Raw genomic sequence first — 23,562 nt, 5'->3', positions numbered from 1 at the left:
ATATTTTGTTTGTTTTCTTGCTTATTTTTAGGCTTCATGCATACAAAGCCCTGTCACCTGATACTCCTGTCACCACAAATTCCTGAATCTACCTGATAATCTATTTATCTGTTTGTTTTCTGAGGTTTCATAAAAACTAGTTTGTTGTGTTTGTACTTTTTTTCCCAAGAAATGAAATTATTTTGAACATTTTGTGCTGAAACCTGACCTTCAAAGACAATATTAAATAGATTAGCTTTTGGGGCTTTATTCCAGTCGCTTTCCTCTTGGTCAAAACGTTTAAATATTGGTCCTCCCAGCATATTTTTATCTAGTCTCCCAGGAGGCATTGCAGTAGATGGACCAGTCTAGTACAGAAGTCAACAGACAGACAGTCTGGCTCCAGTTTAGTGCCCTTCATACTAACGTAACCAAAGTAATTTGTATTTTGGTATACAGAAGTGCTGTAGCTGGTCTTGCTTCTTTTGCACGCTAATGATATCTGGCTAAAATCATGCCTCTGAGAGCCAAAGAGTTGTTCTTTATTCTGCAAATCATCTGGGAAAAGCTTCCAGGGTTGTTTCTTTTTTTAATTGTTTCCTTTTTTGTATATGCTTGTGCAGATAGCACAGAATACCATTCTGGCAGAAGTTCAGTCTGCCTCTTACTCAGCTTCTCAATTTGCTGTGCTCAAATCTGTATCAGCTGCACATGTTTCTTGCTTTCTTTTCAACACTCAGTTTTTTGTGCCACTTGAATCAGTCTGCAACTTGGGCTTCAAATTGAAAGACAGTATAATGATGATTGGGATGTTCCTCCACATTATGCAAACATAAAACCACAAGACCCTGACAAATCTGCTTCCTCTGTCTATTTTTATATGTAAAGGAATGAACTTCACATGGCAAGAGCTGGAACATGATGTTAAATTCTTGTTAAACAGTTGCAGTGCAAGTTTTGGCCAATTTATTAAAGGAAGAATTGTTCATGTCTTAAGAATTCAATCCCAGTGACTCTTCTTATGAGAACTTGTTATGGGGAGATCCCAGACTGATTCATGCTAAGCTGAAATGAATTCGCTTTGCTTTATTTTATTTTACATATAGTGCCTAGCAATATCATTCACATGCCTTTGTCAAAACAGGAACATAGGAAATCTCATTTTAACGGTAATAAAGTCAGGCATAGTTGGTTACAAAAATACTGTTAATAAGAAAATCATAAAAGCTTTGTCACATTTATGTCTTTCAACTATACTAGGCAAGGCAGGAAATTGTGATACGTAGTTGGTAGTTTCTGTAAAAATAAATTGGATTATAATGGAATATGTTATAGCAAATTTCCGCATTTAAGTCTGCTTCTACCCAGGAAGGGGAAAAAAGAGGCAGAGAATCAAAAGTCTGAGATTCCAGTCTTGGAAGCGCTCCAGTGAATAACTTAACTCACATAAATAATAATGAGTTACCACCTGTGCATAAAGTTATGCACATGCCTTAATATTTGTAGAATTGCGGTTAGAAGCATATTGCAAATACTCTATTATATTATACCTAGGAAGAAAAATCTATAATTTACTGTGCACTGAAAAAAACCACGAGAGAAAGGAGAGAGAAACACATGTTTATATGTGATGACATTTTGATAAAAGCATTATGACTTGATGAGGAATCGCAGGAGTCCAGAGTATTTTGATGATTTGTGTTCTAAGTATCTTACATGAGTTTTTGCAAATCTGTTAACTTGTGTTCCTTTATCATCTCCTTGGAAAACTGACCTTCGCATTTGTGGCTGCCTTCAGCCACGTGACTTTCAGATCCACTGAACATGACTGCAGAAGACGTAGGGGATGAAGTTATGTTACTAGACAGTGCATTTGCTTTTACTTCTGAAAGGTAGTCTAGACCAGTTCAAGGGTCAACATAAAAATATTTCCTTTCATTGGCAGAGAATTGGGTCTAACTTTAGATCATTACAATTTCTTGTACACTGTTCTCCCCTTCAAGTCTGACTTTTTCATGAGCAAGGGTCAAAATATGTCTATGTTTCAGATTTTACCATTAATTTTGAAATACTTGAGGGCAGAAGCCATCTTTTATTCTGTCATTACGAAGCCCTGGAGTAGCAGACGTCTGATCCTGATCGGGAAGCCTTTGATCCTAATACTAGCAAATGATCATTTAAGGTTTTTTGTGATTTTGTAGCCAGATGCTGGTAAACGTTAAGAGTTTTAATCTCAAGGTATTTAAGAAGGGATTTCTAAAACTTGCTAGTGTCAGCGTTTTAAATGATGAAATACTGATTTTTTTTCTTATTTTACTGAGAAGAGGATCACATGTATTTTAAAAGTCCATTGTCGTATGCTCCCATTTTAAGCGTAAAAAAGTTAACTGAATGCACAAGCTCAGGCAGATGGTTAAGGCAATGGTAAAACTAGTTACCAGGTGTCAGTTAAGCATCAGGAACTGTCCGTGTGCATTCTCAGTAAGGTAATGCAGATTAGCTTAAACTCTTTTCTAGCAAGACTAGCAAAATTAAATTAATCATCTCACATTTACTGGACACTAAGTCCTCTCAGACAAACTGTTACTGCAGATTGGTAGATTTGTGGTATCTTGTTGAGGTAGAGTGATTTAATGGTGTGAAAGCTGACCTATGACAGATACAACATTTTGAATGAATGTCATCCAGGGACAGGAATCCTATAGTTCTTCAGAAACGAAGGGATGATCTGTAGCAAACAAGCAAACTCACATATGCTTTCCCATTCCCATGGACCACCTAAAGAATTGTGCCATAGATTGTAGGCATGCTGAAGAACACTTAGAAGAACACTTACAGGCACTTTGTTGAATGAATACCTGCAATAAAATCATAAAGGAGAGCCCAGAAATTCATCAGAGTGCCTATATGGAAGAAGTGTAAATATTGAGACAGAGAAGGACCAAGTGCAGGGTTTGAAGATACATACTGGAGTGGCGGAAAGTGTGGAGAAGAAGTGATACAGGCCTAAGCATAGGCAAGGCAGTGGTGATTTATCCAAAGTGAAACTCAGTTTGGGGGAATGGGCATAAGTTCAGACTACCTTTTGTATTTTTATAAAGCAGGGACATTAGAAATTAAAAAGGCCTCTGAAACCACACCTTCCTATCACGGTGTAGGATAATTGCTCACAGAGTAATAATTTGTTAGAGATAACTACCTTTCCTAGTCCTGTTTAGCATGACCTTGGTGAGAACTTCTGTGTGCCCAAAAATTAGGAAAAAGAGCCAAGAGATCAGTGGAATTGTGCAGTGGACTGGGTGTCACATGAAGTAACCTCGTTCCTACCTCTGCTGCTGACTCAAGACATTCAGTCAGAAAAATCAGTTATTGCTCCATGACTGCTTTTTTCTGCTCACAAATTGACAGGCAAGATATTCACATATTTTTATAAAATGCTCAGGGATGAAAAAATTAGTGCATTCTTACAATAATAAATATTGAGTTTCTTATATTACATTTTGTGAGAAGATCGTTCCCTGTTTACAGCCGCCTTTATGCAGGTTTTCATACAGCCACCAGGTTTTCCCCTCAGTTTAGCCAGGTTACAAATTCCTTGACTTCCAAAAAACTTGATGTTTCAACTTCCTCAGCTCCCCAGATGTTCTCACACAAGTCCAGCAGTCTCCTCTTGTAGCCTTATATTAAAATAGCTTAATACTGAAAGGATTTTAGAGAAATTTTCTTGCAGTGTTAATTTCTCAAAATACTTTGCATACAGCAGTTTTAAAAGTAATTTTGGTATAACTTAAAGGTATTTAAGTAGTTAACCTTGTTTTCTCTGTTCAAAGGATCCACCAATGGCAGTCACCCTTGGATTGCGAATGGAAGAAATGATTTTTAATCTTGCTGACACACATTTATTTTTTAATGATTTAGAGGTAAGAATCAAAAGAACATAAACACTGTTACTCCTGGGGTTTTAACACAGTGGTTTTGCTGTGCCTTAGTGTTTGTTATGTGTGACATTTTCCACCTACCTAGACTTTGGGTTTGTCATACTGTAATCAGAGAGAGGTTAGCCAGGTGACAGTGACTTCCTGTGGGACCAGAGTCCGTCCATGAAACTGGGTGAGACAGAGAATCTGCAAACTACACTTTCTTGTTTTTGTCCTATGGCTGTCTTTTCAGTTTCCATGGATTTAGAGCTGTCTGCAGTCATTTCCAGGCGGGACATATGTGCCACCTATTCATTCTCTTGAAGTTCTCTACATTCACTTTCAGTGGGTGCTGCCATCTCACCACAAGGGACTGTGTTCTTCTCTTCACACACCTGAGTAGCCTTTTGGCCACAGGCCCCCCTTTCTTGCTCAAGGGTAGAATATTCTTCATTTTCCTCATTGAAGACTGCAGCATCAGAGAGCTGGGACTATGGCAGCTGTACACATCAGTGATGCCTCTTCCTGAGACAACCAGGTGACCACATGTTTCGTCACGATGTACCCAGGGTATGGAATTTGTCATGCAGTCAGAAAAGGGAGAGACCTCTTTCTAGAGAGTGACTATTGTGGATTGCTCACCTGTCAGGGGGACACAGGTGGAGTGCCACAGGAACAGCAGTCTGGGAATCAGGCTCATCAGCTGGGCTTCACAGACTTCTTGTTTCACTCTGAGAGTCCAAATCTGTTAATATGGAAAGTGAGTCTTACAACCACGTGTGTCAAGAGACAGGCAGTGAAAAACAGTTCCCAAATTAAACTGTGGGCTTTTCAGATCTTCCCCTAGTCTAAATCAGTTGTGTTCTTCCTCCCTCCATGGAAAGAGATTTTGCCACTAATGGCAGCTGGAAGACACTGAGGGGTTTTTTTTGTTTAAAATCCAATAGAAAGGTCTCTGGTGAGTGAATAGAAAAAATGAGGGTAAGTGAGATTTTTCTATTCAATGGGACATTGATTTTCCTAGTGTGCACTTCTTTTGTTCCTTTGTCGACTGTAGGCAATAAGAAAAGCTGAAGGTACCAGGCTGCGGTTGTCTTTGTCGTCCCTTGCAGACCTCATTTATTCTTAGCTCTTTTTAAGTCAACAGACTGGGATGTACTTCACCCTGTACCTGAGCTGCACTTCCTCCTTCCAGCAGCAGAAACAAAAGAAAGTAAAGCTCTGGACATGCCTTTGCCAGTCGGAGTTTTATTGCAGTCCTAGCGAATCATCACTTGACAATGCAAGTGCGTTTGGTGAATGTTCTCCTTCTGGTGCCCCATGCCAGGAATAGAGTCCAAACCAATTTTACAAAGCATTGCTTGAATTTCTTTTTAGCAGACCTTTGTCCCTGTGTGTTCAGATTTCACATGGCACCCAATGAACTTTAAGCCTTTCGGTAGCATATGCCCAGAGTTCTTCCATCTTGTGCTGAGTTCAAGTGGAAGAGTTCAGCAAAATGGAGCTTTACCCTCTTTCTATACCTCTTTATTTTTGCTTATGGCCGTTGAAGCTTCATTCCTTTTATTTATTTTCTTTGTAGATCTCAGGTTCAGCTTTCGTAGGTGGATCATCACATTTTGTATATTCTTCATAGAATGGTTTTAATATCCTGTCCAAGAATTCATACTCCAGCTTATTCCAGCTTGAACGGTATCCAAACAGTTTTCAGTTTTAGATAAATCAAAAAATACTACTTGGGGACTTTCTCGGAGAATCTCGTAACTCAATCAATTTGATTTGATTAAAACAAATTTCTGTATGCAGCTAAGAATCTTCTAACCAATTCATCGTTGTTTCACAACCAACTTTCTTATAAGATTACCAAAATTCCAAACTTCTTGTTCTCAAATGAGCTGGATGCACACATTCTGGCATATGCAAGAAGACAACAATTTTGTATCTTCTTGGCAAATAAGATACAGTTGCATGGCATCCTGTGTCTTTAATATGCAAATGAATAAATCTGTCTGTTTAAAGATGTTTGCAGAGCACATGGCCGTTACTGAATATTACAGAGCATCTGCATGATGACTGTGTAATGAATTACAAGAATTCCCCAGTTCTGACTTGGGGTGTTTCTCATTTCTCTCCATATCTCTCTCTCGTTGTCTTCCTCTCTCCATCCTCCCCCAGGAGAGGGGAAGCGAGTGCTGAGCTGCTGATGGTCATGGCTACGCAAGACACAAGACCTTCAGTTCTTACTGGAGGAAGTGAAATAGAACTTTATTCACTAGACAGATTACTTATCCTTTCATCTCACTTTTTTTAGTGCTGAGTCATGAACCTATATTCCTGTGATACTGGCTCCAGTCAGTATGTTCCCTAAGCTTTCTTTCCCCCCCCGCCGTTTTTCTTGGTTGCAAACACGGCATACCAGGGTATAGTAATAATAACCAAGTTACTGAAGTTATCACATACAAAAATAAAGTTTTCCTTCCTCTATGCAAATCTGTCTCACTACAATGACTGCTGATGCAGAAATTCCAATCTGCTGAGACATTCCCTGCTGACCCAGTAACCCATGTTCTAATCAGCCAAGCTGCACTTTTATTTCAGGCTAGGCTGTTCTCCAGCTATTTCATTCTCAGTGTATAAATTTTAGTTAGCTTGAGAAGTATCGCTTGGGAGGGCAGTTGGTGTTTTGCCATGAAAATAGGAGTCTGGTGCTCTAGAAAGTTCATGTGCCTAAACAATGCTTAGAGATAGGACACAATTCTGTAATGATATCCAGACTAATGCATTCTTTTCTCAACCAGATAAGGGATAAAACGAAGTTTTTCTCACTATCTCAGGGTTAATTTTAAGACAGCTTTTAGAAATGTTGGTAGGGCATACTATGCATGCAAAACCTCCAATTTCTACAAAGTGCAAGCAGAAATTTGGGTATGAATCTTCCAACTCCATTATCCCCCTCCACTCTCAGGACAAACTGAATTACATTTCCATTTGAATGATAATCCTGCCATATTTTAAACAAGATTTTGTCATTGTTTTTTTCTCAGAAATAGAAATAAGAAATAAAAAATAAGAATTAGGTAAGTCTCAATTTGGGAGGCAGGTCAAACTAGTTTTAACAGAGACTGAAGCATATACATAAAAAGGGGTGTTCTGCGTACCCTGAGAAAGCATAGTGCTGAATATCCCCTCAGTAATAACATTTTTTTGTTCAGTGTGGTGAGTCACTGTTTTTACTGGATAATGGAATTACTGTCCATTCCAGGAGGATAATTTGTATGGATGATTTGTTGATTCTGTACTCTCAAATTTTCAGGCTCTAAAAATTGCTGCAAAGAATTGACTGCACTCAGATATAATTTAAATTAGTATTGCTTCAAGCAACAGCCAGTTACTGTACTTAGATTCCTTTCCTGTATTCTCACTAAAAGGAAATATATTTTATCTTTCTTAGTTTTGACCTTGCACTGACAGTAAGCCACTGTGATTTGAGTGTAACTAGTACTGGAGCTGATGTGAAAATTATTTCACCTTAACATTTAAAGTGACAGAGAGCTTGCTTGCTTTCCTTCCTCCCCACAACTGCTTGGTATCTTCTGCAAACCAAATACCAGATGTAGTGTTGTGCCACCAGTTTCCCATTTCCTATGAGAAAAGTAAAGAATTATCTCAAATCTGCTCAAGCCATCTGCTTTTCCTCTTTTTCTGGAAAGTTATTTTCATACCATGTAAGTGAATTTGTAAAATGTAAACTTTTTAGTTGTAGATAAGTAAACAAAAAAAAAGTAAAGCAAGGAGTCATGAGCATGAGTTTGTTGTTGGTCAGCAAATGTGCATGGCGGGTGTGTTGAAGAGGTGAGTGATAGATCTGAGAGGAGAAGAGAAAGGGGGAAAGCTGGAGAGTGCTGTTGGGTTTGAGCCCTGTACAAGCTTAACAACTTCCTTGCAGGGACCGGTGGCAAGTAATCAGAAAACTGCGTGTTTCCCTCATCTCCTGTTCATGGACTCAGAGAACAGTGAGAGAAAAAAAAAAAAAAAAGTAAACAGCTGAGCCTTTGCCACCCACTCATATTTAACTTAATAATGAAATTATCAGCAGAACAGTTATCTGGAATTTTCAAGGCTGGAACAATGTAGCTGAAAGGCTTAACAAAACCCAGACGGCAGTAGACACTCCTCCTTATCCATCAGGGCTTCTGCATGCCCTCAATTTAATTAGTACACTTTCAAATCCACAGGACTGATTTTTGAACTGTTAGAATTATTTTATGCTTTGACCAATTCCAGGGAAATCTGTGAAGGTAGTTAGGAAGCCAGATATTGCTCAGATATTGCAAAATATAGAGTTAGAATTTGTCCCAGTGGGGCTTTTTCTCTGATTTTTGAGTTCCTGTCCTATACTGAGTGGAGTATAGTTGCATTTTTTTTCTGGAGTGTAAATAATAAATAAGGGTAAAGCAAGGAATCGTTTATTTCAGCTGCCACTTCCCCTTTTTCTTTCTCTTTTCATTCACTATTTACATCCAAAAGCAGCTTCTTTAAAGTACTCTACAGCTCAAGATAATCTCCTCAGACAGAATGAAAAAATTGTGTTTCTCTGGTGGGGAGAAGAATGCTTCATTTCTGGTCCTTGAACACAGCTCTTTCATGCCTGTCTTAATGGATTAAGCTAGATGAGTAGAGTTTGGCCACTCGTTCTTTTAGTCTTGATCCAAAATTGTAAATGATGACTGCCTGTATGATGCGAAGAAATTACGTATTTGAAAATGAAATGATATATTTATTTTATAGAAAAATGGTTCATTTTTTTTTAACAACTTGCTTCATGCGGGTAAAAATCTGTTAAGTTTTCATTCAGTGGAAAGCAAACAAAACAAAAAGAAGAAACGGTCATTCCCCAAATGCACACTTCAGGAACTTGTGTCATACACATTTGCAAATCACTCCTGTGTTCAGATTTATCCTGTATCTGGACAACTTAGCACTGGTACGAGACTGAGACTGGAAATTTAGAACTGTGTACTCCTGTATGTCACAGAGAGTCTGAATTAAGTGCTGCTTGTCAGCAACTTTATTTGACATAGATTAGTCGGGCAGCTTTTCAACTGAGGCACAGAAGTGGACATACTGAAAGCTCAGCCTCATTTTGTCTTAGTGTTGAGGTTAAATTATGGGAAAACATTAGTTGGGGAGTAATTTTTAAATACATCCTTTAACTTTTCCATAAATTATATTACACTAACAACAGCTATTTTAAATATTAAAAAGTTACTTACATACAGGAAGGTAGAATGTCTGGCCACCAAATGTCAAGTGCATCCTTGGGTTAATTCTAACAGCTACAGAAAACAGTAATACAATGCCTGTTAATATTTACTGTTGCGTGATGGTTTGACATTTATTTGTGCTTCCCCCACATTTTCATACCTTTCTGCCGTAACCACTGGGCAGAAAGGGATATTTGATAGCAATCCAATTGTAAAACCAGCTTGGAGGGGAGTTCAGTTTTCCAGTGTATCTCAGTTCCCTGGAATTACTTCCATCCCTTCCAAACCCAGAAAATAATTAAGTTCTCCAGGACGGCTTGATTATCTATGATTTTCCAGCCAAAGACATTTGGAGAAATCAATAAAGGAATCTGATAAACATCCAAACTCCTAGAAACTTAATAGAAATTATATGCCTGTTGAGGTCCATCATCACTAGCTTTTAGGAAGTGGGGAAACAAGGTTTAGGTGATTTTGAAACATTGGTATGCTAGGGAGACTATAAATGAGGCTTGCAATTGTTGGGGTTTTTTTTTAGTTAAAATTATTTTAATCTAAAGTCACACTAAAATTACATACCGCTTTTTAAAAGGCCTATTTTAACTAATACATCATACAGTGTAGGAGTTGAAGGTTGTATTATTTTGTAGGGTGATAGGAAGCTATAGGTGTACATATTCTGCCATCTTCTGGTGCAGTTAGTGGCCTGCACCGATCTTTTCTTAACATCTATACTAGGCATATAATGAGCATACTCTCTTATAATTTATCATTTTTATTTTTTTTTCAACAGGAGTGTGATCAAGTTCATATAGATGATGTTTCTTCTGATGATAATGGACAAGATCTAAGGTAAGATACAGCATTTGTTTCATTTATTTTTTTCTTCAAAGATTAAATTGAGCACTTACAGGAATACATTGTATTTATTTTTACTGTATTTTGGGTGTTTGCAGTACCTACAGTTTTGCAACTGATGGCTTCCATGCAGCTGCAAGTAGTGCAAACCTTTGTCTGCCAACAGGTGTAAGAGGAGGGGTTGACTGGATGAGGAAGCTGGCTTTCCGTTACAGAAGAGTAAAAGAGTTGTATAATACTTACAAGAACAACATAGGAGGTGAGTTTAATTGTCAAAATCAATTTAGAATGCTGATCAGGTTAAATTGCATGGCGATGAACTCCCATCAAGGGAATGTGCCTCGGAAGCCACAGAATGAATGGGAAGTGGTGTAACTAGACTGTGGGCTATTGAAAGCTACTGACTGTAACAGCAGAGACAATACTGTGCTGTTGTGCAGAACCAGAGATGGGGAAACTGAGCAGGCTTCCATTTAGCTTCCACAGAGCCCATTTTCCTCCTTCAGACCCAGCTCAGCTATACTCACTGATTGGTTGAGTCACTTATTCTACCTAAAAGATGCTGTTATTCTAGAAAAGAGTTTGAATAGTTTCCACAGCCCAAATTAGTTGTGGCTGACCTTTTCCACCCTACATTTTCATTATTCGGTTCATAACAGCACACCGTCTGCTAAACTCCCTGCTGGGTACCTGCTAGTCTGGTTTCACCGGTGGATGCAAGAAAACACTGCCATGCCACTAGCCCCTTTTGTTGACCGTGTAGCTTACACAGTTCATTACATTAGCAAGAAATCCAAGTCTTATTTGGGCTGAGAGCTTTCCTGTTTTCATTCATAGACACACTCATGTCTGTGCTAGCAGGCTTGTAGGAAATCAAGCAACAGAACTGAAAGAATATGTTCTGTAGAGCCCTGTGTGACTTGCAGGGACTGGAAGAACAAGGAATATTTACAAGTCTTCAGGTATTGCTCCAGCCACAGTTGAAGATAAGATGAGGCCAACCCAACCAGGAAGGGGCCCAAGTGAAGACTTTCCCATTCTATAGCATGGGCTTTTTCAACTCATCTGAAATTTACTTCAAAGGAACCTGAAACTTAAAGTAAACTCACCTTCAGCAAACCCAGACAGTCTGGTGTTCTTTTAACACTTCCTGCAGTCTCTCAGACATGAGGAACAGTACAACTAATATGGACAGTGAATTATTCATTACCTTAATCATTTTCTAAATTATGTAAATCTGCAATATATGTTTTCACTCAGAGTAGTTCAGTCTTTACTTGTCATGGGAAGAAGCAGTAGGACCGAAGGCTGATAGCAGATGGTTGGCTTTCACTTGCCTTGCCTTGCCCTTCACTGGTGTCGTGAATAGAGTTTTTATGTATTAATAATGCTTCAAACAGTATTATCCAAAAGTTTACTGGGCTTTCTTATGTGCCCTAATTCATCTAAGGTTCTAAAGCTGTTGCATTTCATAAAACCTTTAACCCTAGTAAGAGCTTAAGTCCAATAGCACAGCATAGGGAAACACACTAAAAGGAACATTGCAAAGGCAGAGTGCAGATATCTGGTGACTTGTATTAAGGCTTTTATTCTCTCCCACAAATACTGTTTCTGAAATATATTCCATCCTTAGCGTGCAAGTTCCTTCATTCATCCTGTACCTCTTAACTTTTATAAAAATCTTTTTATCACATATGCATGTATTCCAAAATAGCTGTGAGAAGGCAACAGAAGGCTAGATCGAACCTTTTTAAAGTATTTTTCGTTGCTTCATTTAAAATTTTTGAAGACAGTCATCACCACTGCGTGGGAACATATGCTGTAGGAAAAGAGGGATACTAAAGGTCATGAAGCTTGCTTCCTTGCTCTTCCAGGACCAAATCTAAATTCAGGTTATTTAGTTCCAAAGAACTCATGTCTCAACATTCAATAGGCAGGGTATTTTTTTAAACCTGACCATGCATACCCAAAAGTGAATTTTAAGGTGCTTTTAAGGGACTAACTGAGATATGAGAATGTAAGATGTACAGCCATTACAGGGCTGTAAACGCTGTAAAAAGAGCTGTCATTACTAACTACAAGGATGTGAAGAGCAAGCCATCAGCAAACAAATGTATTTCCATATGTGTAACCTGAAGTTCATCTGTATACAGAGTCATAAGCAGGGCAGTTTTAAACACACACAGATACTGCAAAGGCAAGTTTATTCTGAAGTCTCTTGATTTGTGAGTGTTTCTCCCTATGTTCCCGATGGCATGGATCTACTTGTCACTGCCTCTGGTAATTAAAGAGGAAGATGTATGTGAGCGGTTGGTTTAAAAAAAAAAAAGTGTTTCTGAAAGGTATGCTTTGAAACATAGTAATCAGACAACTAATTATTGCTATCTGCAATATTCTCTGACATTGCTTGATATAGTGGAGTGCAAATAAAAACAGAGCACCATTTACTGAGCCTTGTAGACAATAGATTTTCTCTTTGATGTTTTTTCAGGTTCTAGTAGAATTTAAAATAGAGTCAATGACCATAAAATCTATATATTCCAGCTAATACAGAACTTAATTTGTTTGGTTTTTTTCTTTTCTTGCTTTTTTACATAAAAGGACTCCTAGGTCCTGCTAAAAGAGATGCATGGTTGCAATTAAGAGCAGAGATTGAAGCTCTGACAGACTCCTGGCTAACAAATGCACTTAAATCATTATCAATTATTAGCACAAGGTATGTATTCAAGTCTACTGTAAAAAATTTTTTAGTTTTGGGCTTGTAATGGCTATTTTTTTGACATTTTAAGTTACAATAAATTAGTGTCTTTAAAGAACAGAATAGATCTAATATGACTTCCGAATAGGAAAAATTCCATGCAAAGTGATTACATTTTCAGTGATTCTAGTATTTACTAAAGATAGTATGAAGTGTCTTCTAAAATGTGATAAATGTCCCTGTGGACATTGAAAGGGAATTGTAGAATTCTGAGCCAGCCTTCAATTTATTATCTTCTGGGCAGCATCCTCTGAACTCCACATCTCTCTCTTCTTTCCTTCGATGTTTCTGCCTATTCACAATGCCACCTAAATACTGTATAGATCCCAGAACACAAAAACATTTTCCTTCTGTCCTTCCAGACAAATCAGTATGCTTAAGCGTCTATCTAAGTTCTCAGAAGAGCAGAAATCTGTTTTAACTGAGTTAAAAGTCTGTGTTCCCAGTAATGAGACATAAAGTGTATTGTTCCTTTGAAATAATAAAACTGTGAACACTGCTCCTACTTAGCCAGCCATGCAATATATATCTTATCAGAAATCCTCAAAAATTCTCGTTGTAAACCATAAAAAAATCCAATGTTAGCCATCTTGCCTTCTGAACATGTCTGGGAAAAGACTCAGCATCAAGTGGAAAGAACAAACTTGGAAAGATGTGAAAAAATTATTTTAAATTTAACAACTTTTGCAACATGTTTCTCTCTTACTTATTGTTTATTTAAAAGTGTCTTAAACACTTCAAGATAAAGAAAAGTAAAAAAATTGTGTAAGCCATTGTGTTTACCGCTTTCCAAATTGCTAGTCTTCAAAAAGACATTTGGTAATGAAGGCCAGTTGAGCATTGGTGGATGAGCCTGGAAAACTCTTACGAGTTACTTAGGACTCTTAAATAAGTCCTTTGTCTTGTCTTCAAAGAGCTGTACAGCTTTAAATCTTCAGAAGCTCCCTGTGAGGCAGCTAAACATTACCTATATGTTACTGGCAGAAAATCAAGATATATTAAAGCAGAAATAGTAGCCTAAGGTCTTGCTTGGAATTTGTGGAAGACCTGGGAGAAAAAATCGCAACTGTTTTCTCTCAGCTCCATCTTCAAACCATGGTCACACTCACGTTCCAGCCTGTCAGTACGTGAAGTAGCCTGGCTCTGAGTTTTCTGTTGTGTAACTGCTAGCACAACTCCATTCAAGTTTTCATCCTCACCATTCGCTTGCTAGCATATTAACACGATTTTTTTTCTCTCTCCCTCTTCTCAGAAATGTTCTTACTCTTGAAACATTAGTGGACTTGGCAGTGCTAGGTTAATGGCTCAACTTGATGATAAAGGTCTTTTCCAACCTAAACGATGCTATAATTCTATGAAGAAAGTAATGTCATTGTGCAGAAATGTGAATTGGCTTTTTATTCCCCCTCAAGACAGGAGTAACAAATGATGGGTTTGCATTCTCCTCATTCTTTTCTTTGGCTGGTAGCTACTGCCAATTAATTGACAGCATGAAAACAATGCTTCCAAAGCATTCAAATGCCTATTTTCGGGGGTAGCTGATAAACTTAATGTCTGTATTTTAGTTGACTTGTCTTCAAGGACCTGTTTTTTATAAACCAGTGTAGAATATTTCCTACAAATCCTGTGTATTTCTTTAAAGGACTTTGCCAAAAGTTTTATGTACATTTTTCTGGAAGTGATGGTGCTGAGCAGCACTGCTGTGTGAGTGAAAGTAAATGTTGAGGAATCCTGAATACGCTCCTCACAGCTGGTTCACCTCATCAGCATTTGGGTAATGGTTTTAAACTATTTAAACTTAAACTATTTCTCTTATTTTAGGAGTAACTGTGTAAATGTGTTGGTAACAACAACCCAGCTTATCCCAGCACTTGCAAAAGTTCTACTATACAGCTTAGGAGGAGCTTTTCCTATTGAAAATATTTACAGTGCAACCAAAATAGGTAAGAAAATTATTCTTTCATCCATTCTGACTACATTGCGTTACCAATATTTTTTTTCCAGTAATGGATGGATTCCAAGAAACTTCCCTGACACTTGCAGTGTTAGTTATGAGATTTAGGCATTGCATATGTTCAGATGTGTTTATGTCAATAAATTCTGAATTCACCTTATTTTCAGTGATGCCTGAAAGAATAAGGTCCTCATACTGATCAAAAGCCTCAGAAACTCCTAAGTACGGTGAAAACAAGGAATGTGCAGAAAATAATGAAGAAAAATGTTGTGTGAATTAAATCTAAGCAGAACTTCTGTTAAAATACTCTCTGCTCTGACCTTCAGTTCTGTGTAAGCTAGGCTACCACTTCACAATCTTTTTCTGGAAGCGTAGTACATCAGTGATGGCAATGTTACCAACAGAAGCTGTGTTGATGGATGCCACAAGGACACTTCCCTGTTCTGTTGATAACTGTGTACCTCTTGTGTATTACTGTTTGGAAATCTGTGTTTTCTGGAAATGGCAACCAAAATTTTCTTGTAAACCAAGAAAAGTTATTATTGCTGTGGAATGTGACAGCCTACAATGACTGATTATTTTGGCAGATTTCATGATTCACCAATTATTAATTAAGGAATGAATCATTTCTATAACTATGACGCCTTATATAACACAAAGTGTGACACTTCATTGACAAAAGCATTACAATAGGTTTCCTAAACTAATTTAGTAAGTGAAAAAACAATGCATATTCTAAGAGTGTCAGGAAAAACTATGACCTTGGTCATCCTTTAATTAGCTGTAGCAGTCCTCTAGACAGAAGTGCCTCAAATACTTTAAAAACTTAAGTCAAGGCACGAAGTATCCCAAATACCACAGGGTACTGAGCAGCCTCTGGAATGAATGTCATCTGTCATACAGCCTGTACATGTTGGATTCGGTCACTGAGATTGCACTCGGACCAAAGGAAGGAGCATTAAGAAATAGTGCCAGCAGCACAGAAGGGGTGGTGAAGTGGAGCACAGTCTCTGGAGGCTCTGTCGAAGTAATTCTGCACCAGGAATTCCTTCTGAGAACAGTGTGGCTGCTGTTACACCCCTGTCAGGAGCACAGCAAAATCTGGGGTACAAGATCTCTCTCTGTTTTTCATGTCAGTGATCTCTGCACTGTGCCGAGCACAGGACTATAATTGCAGCTGTTGCTTGCATGCACTGAAATCTGGTCCTCACTCAACAGTTAATAGACACGATGCTTTTTCTAATCATAAGCCCTTTTTTGTGACCAGCTGAAAAAAAGCAAGAAAGCAGTGAGAATCAGAGATCTAGAAATCATGAGCTTGTGAGAAGAGACTAAAAACCTGGGGCGGGGATAGACATAATAGCAAACAAGGTAAAAAGCTATTGCAGAGAGGAAAGAAATAATCGTTCTCTGCGTTGGTGGGAAGTATAACAATAGGTGGTGATTTCTTTGCAATAGGGCATGTGTAGGTGGCATTTCAAAGAGAAACTTCCTAATGGAAATGGTTAATTAAAAATGGATATCGCTTGTGTAAACAGTGGAAACATCATACTATGGCGGTTTTAGGATGGATAGGACAAGCATTTGTTGTTGAAACTGAACCTGCAGTACAATGAGAAGATCAGTCTGATTTTGCTTGATCTCTTTCAATCCTGTTTATTGTTGTTACTGGCTTAGCCTGCTTGCTTCCACATTTCTCAAAAAGAGCCAAATGCTTCATGAAGTTCTCCCAGGAACCTGTTGTCTAAATTTGTTTTGCTTGTCCATTGTACTTTGAATAGTTTTTCCATTGCTACATCACTCATTGTTGCAAATACGTTAGAATTAAAATTTCTGCTTTTCCTGAAAAAATATTACTGCAATAATAGGGAAATATTTGAACCCAATTATTCATTCACTGACCTATTCATTTTTGCAGTGCTGCTAATTATTTTAGTGACTTTCCTGTAACTGTTGAGGAAGAGATTTAGTTTTACCTGGCACAGCTTGGCATCACTAAGGGAATTAAGTACTTCTTACCAGTTTTGGCTCTAAATCCCAAGGCTGAGAAATTCTAAAAAGTAGTAGTAATAATGTCTTACCCCTGCAGTAATCCTTTGTAGGACTTTACCATTACTCACTTGATAGCTTGAATAAGTAGTGCATTGTTTTTCAGGCAAAGAGAGCTGTTTTGAACGTATAGTGTCCAGATTTGGCACTAACATAACTTATGTTGTGATTGGAGATGGACGAGATGAGGAACATGCAGCTAATCAGGTAACTTCACGCTGAACTCTTATCTCATTTATCTTCCAGGAAAAGAAAGTTGCTTTGAACGAATAATGCAAAGGTTTGGCAGAAAAGTAGTATATGTTGTAATTGGGGATGGTGTAGAAGAAGAACAGGCAGCAAAAAAGGTAACCTGTCTTCTGAAATGTTGGTGTGATACATAGCTACTAATGCAAGCCTTTCTGTTTGCATTTCTGTCAGTGTTGCAAAATTGCAGAATGACAAATAATTTCAGTCCACAGATGCAAGGCAACGAGAGCATGATGAGATTAAAACTTAGAGTAAATTGAACCATTTGGATTATAGCATTTGCTTCAATGCAAAATTATTTTAAAAATAAATGAGAAATGCAGAAAAAATGTCTGACTAGCTTCAAGCAAATAAAAGATAAACAGAAGAGCTAGAAAGAGCTATGACACGATGGTTGAGTGGTGGTTTTCTTTAAATGGTGAAAGAGAAGTGTTACAGAGAGTGTGGAAAAACATCCAAAGGACTGTGCAATTTTTTACTAACATAGATGAAGATCTATAGTTTCCTGGAGTGAATATGGTGAACATAAAATTTGCTTCAAGAAAGACATACCTGCAAAAGGAAAATGAACACAAAATAGAGATCATGCATCAAATCTGTGTTTCTAAAAATGAACTTTTTCCTTAATTAAATTTTCTTATGATAATAATTCAAGTCTAAATTTTACCAGATAAGTTTTCAATGTTCAGAAACAGCTCAGATTAGTAATTTGCACCATACTTCCCAGTATGACCTCTGAAAGTGTGCAGAAATTGAAAATTTTTGTCTCACAATGTGTGCACAGGACAAGTAAAATATCATTGTGCTAGGAGTACCAAAATTAAGTGCCCTTTTAGTGTTGTGGCTGGAGTGAAAACAAAATGATAATAACTAAAATGCTCATTCCAAATGGTTCTTTAATATAGGTACAGTGCTGGTGATGGGTCTTTTATAGTTTGTGCTAAACAAAGGTGGTTGGATTGTGTACTTTCCAGTTCAGCATGCTTTTTTTCTTAACGTTGGCTGTATTGCATGGATGGAAACAGAATTCCAAGAGTTGAATGAATATAGAACATTACAAATAGATCTGAACACAACATGAAAGTATGGGGTTTTTTCTATTCCGATGAATTGCTGAAGGAGAATAGTGCATATATATGCATCTTTCACAGATACTGATGCTTTCTGCAACACAAATAATCTTTTTCATAAACCAGAAATGTGTTATTTTCTTATCCAAAGAGATCTTTTTTCCCCCCTAGATGGAGAAAAATGTAATTCAGATGTGTTTCAAAGTGTTGTGTGGGAAGCCTCTTTTAATGAAAGTCTTCTAGCTCTTAAAATGATCATTTGGTATTTTGCAATGTCTAATAACTAATAAGTGGAGCAGAAAGGGATTTTCTGTTAATGCTCCTTCGTATGAGTTTGCATGCTAACAATAAGCAAGTAGCCCTTACTAAATAACAGGCTCTTTCCAAAGGAAGTATTAAGAAAGACTACCTAGTTATTTTAGCTTCAGTTGAACTGTTAAACTCAGATCTATTTTGGTCTGATTTTTGTCAGTACTTTACTAGCAAAAATCAATCCAGAAACACAGTGGTGTAAAAGGTGTAAAATACGTGGTGGTAGTCTGACTAGCCTCGTGTGTCACATACCACCCTGTGTCACAGTGTTCATCTTTCCTGACCTTTTCCCCCCTCTAACAAACGCAGCACAACATGCCTTTCTGGAGGATATCCAGTCATTCGGACCTCTTGGCTCTCCATCAAGCACTGGAACTAGAGTATTTGTAACTGTGTTCTAAAGTTGGCGATCCTTTTTTTTTTTTTATATATGTATTTCAAGTACACTGAAGTTTTATGTGTGATTCAATGCCTCTGGCTTTACACATATGAATTGTCTTAAGAAGGGAAGAAATATTTGGAATTAAAAATTCCAAATTGAAGAATTCAGATTGCTGAATGGAGTTAAAACATTAGTGCTACGTAATGAAGCTCTATGGTCTTATATATGCAACGTTTTTAAATGAATTAAAACTGTGGAGGTTGCTGGTACACACCAAGTGAGCCCTGACAGGAGAGAACAAAGGACTCGAACTGGCAAAGCACCAACACGCATTTTCCAGCCAACAAGGTGGTGTTCAACAACATTCCTCAAAATGGGATATATTCTCAGCACTGAGGTTTGAACCAGACTTTAGCCTACCTAACCCAGAAAATCTGAATTGGAATGCACTCAGACTGTATAATGACAATCCTGTCTAGACCTGTAATTTGTGTAAATTATTGATGAAAATAATTTACTGTGACTTTATTAGCAGCTGATTTTGGAAGTGGATGCAATTTTTCTTTCTTTTTTGGGGGGGCAGGGGAGGGAGAGGGTTATATAATGTCTCTTTTATAAGTTTGGCAAACAGAATGTGCATAATGATGTGTTGTGCCTTAAAGAGAAGACTGTGTTCGTGTGTTATAATGTAATTTTGGTTAAGAAGTATGTAGATAAACAAAAAAACCTTTGTGATAATTTTTGACATGACCAAATTTGAAATTCAAAGAAATCAAAGAGCAGGGCTGCACCAAAGCATTTAAGTATTTGTTGCAGTAAGAAAAAACAATAAAAGGAAAGTTTGTGTTTTTATTTGGATTCTGAATAATTCCACTGATTGTTTGAGGAAAGTTAAGAGTATGTTGGGAAGTTGATACTGGGGACCGCTACCTTGAAAGCTAAAAAAAGTGTTTAACACCTTCAGCATCATTTCTTGACTCTCTGACAAGAGAACTAAGAGCCATATTCATGAATTGCTTAGTCCACCGAAAGCCATACAGTGAGTGCGTCTGCTGTGTTTAAAATAACAAATTTCCACCCAGCAGACAAAGTGTGCAGGTGGCATTACTGGAAGGTGAAAATGTGGAGTTTAGCCCAGATGGGGAATAAAACACAAGTTTGGTAGGAATGAAAAATTACTGAAGAATCTCTCACCAGACAGATGCACAAATGATGCTACATTTAGCATATTCAGGATCAACACAAGCTGCTGAAATTGCTGGCATGATGATGTTGGCCATTTCAGGAACACAGTCCACTTCAGTAAATAGAACAGTGTTTTGGTAGCTCTTCCATTCTGTTCCACATTTATGTGTCTTCTGGTTTGGGTCAACATGATTTTCTTTCACCCATTTTTGATTGCACAATAGTTATTACACAGGAACAACCCTAAACGTTTCTGAATCAAAAATTTCAGTAGCATCTGAAGAGAGGATAAGCAGGGAATTTTTATGAAGAAATGTTGAGAAATATATTACCTTAATTTTCATCACTTCTATTAAAAATTACGGTCCATACAGTGATAATTATCTTGCAAGTTTTGAACATGCTGCCTTTCAGCTTTGGAAAATGAGTAAGGTTCGTATTGCACACAGGGACCTTAGTGCTCCACGTGCAGCTTTGAGCACTCTGAACAACAGCAGGTGGTTCGTCTCTCATGACAGAAGATGGAAACTGCTTTTTGATTTTTAACACTGTACGTGGAGACACCTGAGGTTACTTGTGCTCTGACTGCATGAAGAGGTATGTGCAAGAGAAGATGTTAAGTGTAAACTCCAGGATGCCTACACAAGTACAGTAGCCAGCACTGAGGTCAAGATCTTCCCTCTCTGTGCTGTGAAGCCACCATATGTCTAGTACCAATTCATAATTTTGTTGATTTAAACCTTGTAGGTTATATGAAGGTTAGTTGGTAGGTGAAAGCCTGGAGCCACTAAAAGTCCAAGGCAAAACTCCTCTTTAAATTCATTAAAATGGTATTTCTTTGCTGTGTTGGAACTGGGTATACAAGTCATCACACAACAAACTAATGGTAACTTGTTATCACTAGGCAGTTTAAAGCCATCACATGAGACTTGCCACATATGAATTCATTATACACTAGCTATTTGGGTGGTAGATTTGTGTGTCCAAAAAGTAAAAATTGCGCATACCTTCTTTATATTTACAGTACCTGTCTAGTCAAAGTTGCCTTGGAAGTAAGTTTTTCAAAAAAAGCTGTAGTACCAGCTTTTGGTAGTTTTTCAGGTGAGGAAAAAAGTGTTTCTACTGGAATAGGAAAAAAGTTCAAACAAGGCCCTCTCAAGTTCCAGCATCATAACATTGCATAGAAGTCTCAATGTAAAAGCCTTAAACCAAAAAAATTGGTATGGTGAACTAGCTTATTTTTCTTTTTTTGTTGTTTTTTGGACAAGTCATAGTGTTATTTAAATGCATGAAGCAATATTATTTCTCAAGTTATTTGTTCAGCTTTTCAGTGTTCTTTTCCTAATCAAATGTAAGAACAAAGAATAGCCCAGCAACAACCGTTGGTTCTTGTAAAGGTTTGCAGTGCCTTCATTGGAGTTGTGCTTAGCTCTCTGTGGCAGGTATGGCTCAATTAATACACTGGACTTCTGGAGAGGAGATGGAGGCAAAAGGAGGGAAGTTTTACAGAACATGACAAAGTTCTGATTTTAACTTGGATTCTGTGTGCTGCCATAGCAGAAGTTAATTATAAAAATAAATAATCCAAGAAAACGTACATCCAAAGAAAATTCAAGAATGGAACTCAAAAGCCTTCGCAATACTAAAATTCTAAAACAAAATTTCAGAGCACAAATACTGTCTTGCTAAGCAAAAATTGATACATATCTTTAAATAAAAGTGTGTAACATGCCTTCCTTGTAGAGAAAAATTACTGCAATACATTTTCCTGCATGAACAGTACAGAGGAGAAAATAACCAAGGCAGAGACACAGTCACGCCAGACTGTTCCAGATGGGCCTAAGTAGATTAAACTGAAGGCTGGTCTTTTGACACTGAGTGCATTTTCAATCAACAGCATGTTAACCAGAAACTGCCTTCCCTTCAGCCTCTCAACAACCAGAATTGAGCACAATGTCATGTTTTCAAGTGTTTTGGGCAAAAGAAGTAGAGAATTTAATGCCTTTTGCTGGTACTCTAGCAGTTCTGTCAGTACAGAACTTGAACGTTCATTAGGCATTTGAGTAGTCAGCTAGCAGAATACAAATACTGTGTGATTGCAGTCACAAGATAGTATCTTAAATAGATATAACTCTGTGCAGTTCAGTATATCAGTAAAAGAGGACAGGAAAACCTAAAAATTATGCTTATTTTTTCATGCCTGTGGAAATTGTGCACAAAGATATAGGTGGCAGTTAGCTCCCAGATCTGTTTTCATTAGACTCCAGTGTGAGCAGCAGTGGCTGCATCTAAAGCAGACGCAGAGTATGTTCCAGTGCAAGCACTGACAAGGGAGACGAGGCCAAATCAAAATCCTGTATACAAGCACACTTCATGATGAAGTGCAGATGAAATCCTGCAGCCAGTTGGAATTGCAGAGTTTATGGAGAACATGGACTTGACCCATGATAGGAAGACTAGTCTTGGCTGTGAGGTTGTATCCATATCTAGGGTTTCGGTTCAAAAGTCATCTCTGCTTTACAGGATTGACACCAGGCATATGCTCTAAATGAATATGGTATTTAGTATCTCTGAAGAGGAGCTGAAGTGACAAGAGCCAAAATCCCAGCAAGAGCAGCATTTTGGAGATATAATTGAAGCCAAGGGTCTCTGTCATGTATTAGCAGATTATAGTTTATTAGGGCCTACATAATTTAAGAAAATGTAAATTAAAATGAAAAGCTTGTAAAATTATGTACATCTTTACTATTTCTCAATAAATACACTTGGAAATGTCATTTTCTGCACTATATGATGTTGTAAGATGCTTGGTTTGTGGTTGAAACCCTCCGTACACAATGTCTCTAGCAGGAACTGAGTGTGACCTTGGACTCTTTTTAAGTATGTCCACACTGCCTCTGTGGTTCGTGCCTGGAGCAACCCTGTGCCCATGTGGTCTGGTTGACCTGCGTACAGTTTGCAGGGTGCAGCATCTAGAGGGAACCTCCCTCTGGTCTCCACCGAGCTTTCCTCACCAAGAACATGAGGTGCCTTGCCCCAGACATTAGGTGCCTTGCCCCAGGTGCAGCCTGAGCAATAACACCTTTGTTGTGGTGTCCGTGGGGCAAAAAACAGAACAAACTAATTTGATGGTCTAGACACATAATGTATTTGTTTAAATTCCCTTACCAATTTACTCACTAATGTTATGCTAATATGGACATGGGATGTTAGGAAAGAAACTGGGCTACTGAAGGGCAAGCAGCCACTCCAGCTGAGACTCAGCCTCATGAAACTTTGTAAATGTCTTTGGGAGCAGGGCTTCATGTCTTAGTGAGGTGCTGACCTTGGTTTGAAGGCATCAGTCCACCCACAGTCTGCTTGCACAGGCTTTGGGGCAAAAGTGGGACTGAGGACTATCAGCCCACTTAAGTGTGATAGTAGGATCTTGGGAACATAGCGAGTGGCAGAGCCTTGGTAACCACAGTGCTTCAGCCACAAGAGACAGCTTGCAAATAGTGGGGCTTTTTTTCCCCAGTAGTTGAAAGCATGTCTGTTACAAATATATGTTCTGTATGTACATCTGTCACTACTTCAATTTTAGGA

General features: G+C 38.0%; 1 protein-coding gene across 9 annotated transcripts in view; it reads left to right on the top strand.

Annotated features, from left to right (window-relative positions):
* Positions 1–22,755, top strand: part of EYA4 (EYA transcriptional coactivator and phosphatase 4) — a 158,100-nt gene extending 135,345 nt beyond the window's left edge. For 6 of the 9 annotated variants that reach the window (XM_056344605.1, XM_056344610.1, XM_056344606.1 and 3 more), the window contains exons 13-19: positions 3,810–3,899; positions 9,954–10,012; positions 10,117–10,277; positions 12,620–12,734; positions 14,598–14,719; positions 17,026–17,126; positions 18,720–22,755. In XM_056344605.1, the coding sequence (XP_056200580.1) occupies positions 3,810–3,899; positions 9,954–10,012; positions 10,117–10,277; positions 12,620–12,734; positions 14,598–14,719; positions 17,026–17,126; positions 18,720–18,800 (729 nt within the window). In that variant the 3' untranslated portion in view covers positions 18,801–22,755. Of the gene's footprint in view, positions 1–3,809; positions 3,900–9,953; positions 10,013–10,116; positions 10,278–12,619; positions 12,735–14,597; positions 14,720–16,885; positions 16,987–17,025; positions 17,127–18,719 lie in introns of all 9 variants that reach the window. The other 3 variants (XM_056344611.1, XM_056344607.1, XM_056344603.1) reach the window with 1 other exon arrangement.
* Positions 22,756–23,562: the final 807 nt, after the last annotated feature.

Source organism: Falco biarmicus, chromosome 6, assembly GCF_023638135.1.
Source record: "Falco biarmicus isolate bFalBia1 chromosome 6, bFalBia1.pri, whole genome shotgun sequence".
Classification (NCBI taxonomy): domain Eukaryota; kingdom Metazoa; phylum Chordata; class Aves; order Falconiformes; family Falconidae; genus Falco; species Falco biarmicus.
Note: the sequence above shows the minus strand (reverse complement) of the source record. Positions and strands in the feature narration are given on the sequence as shown.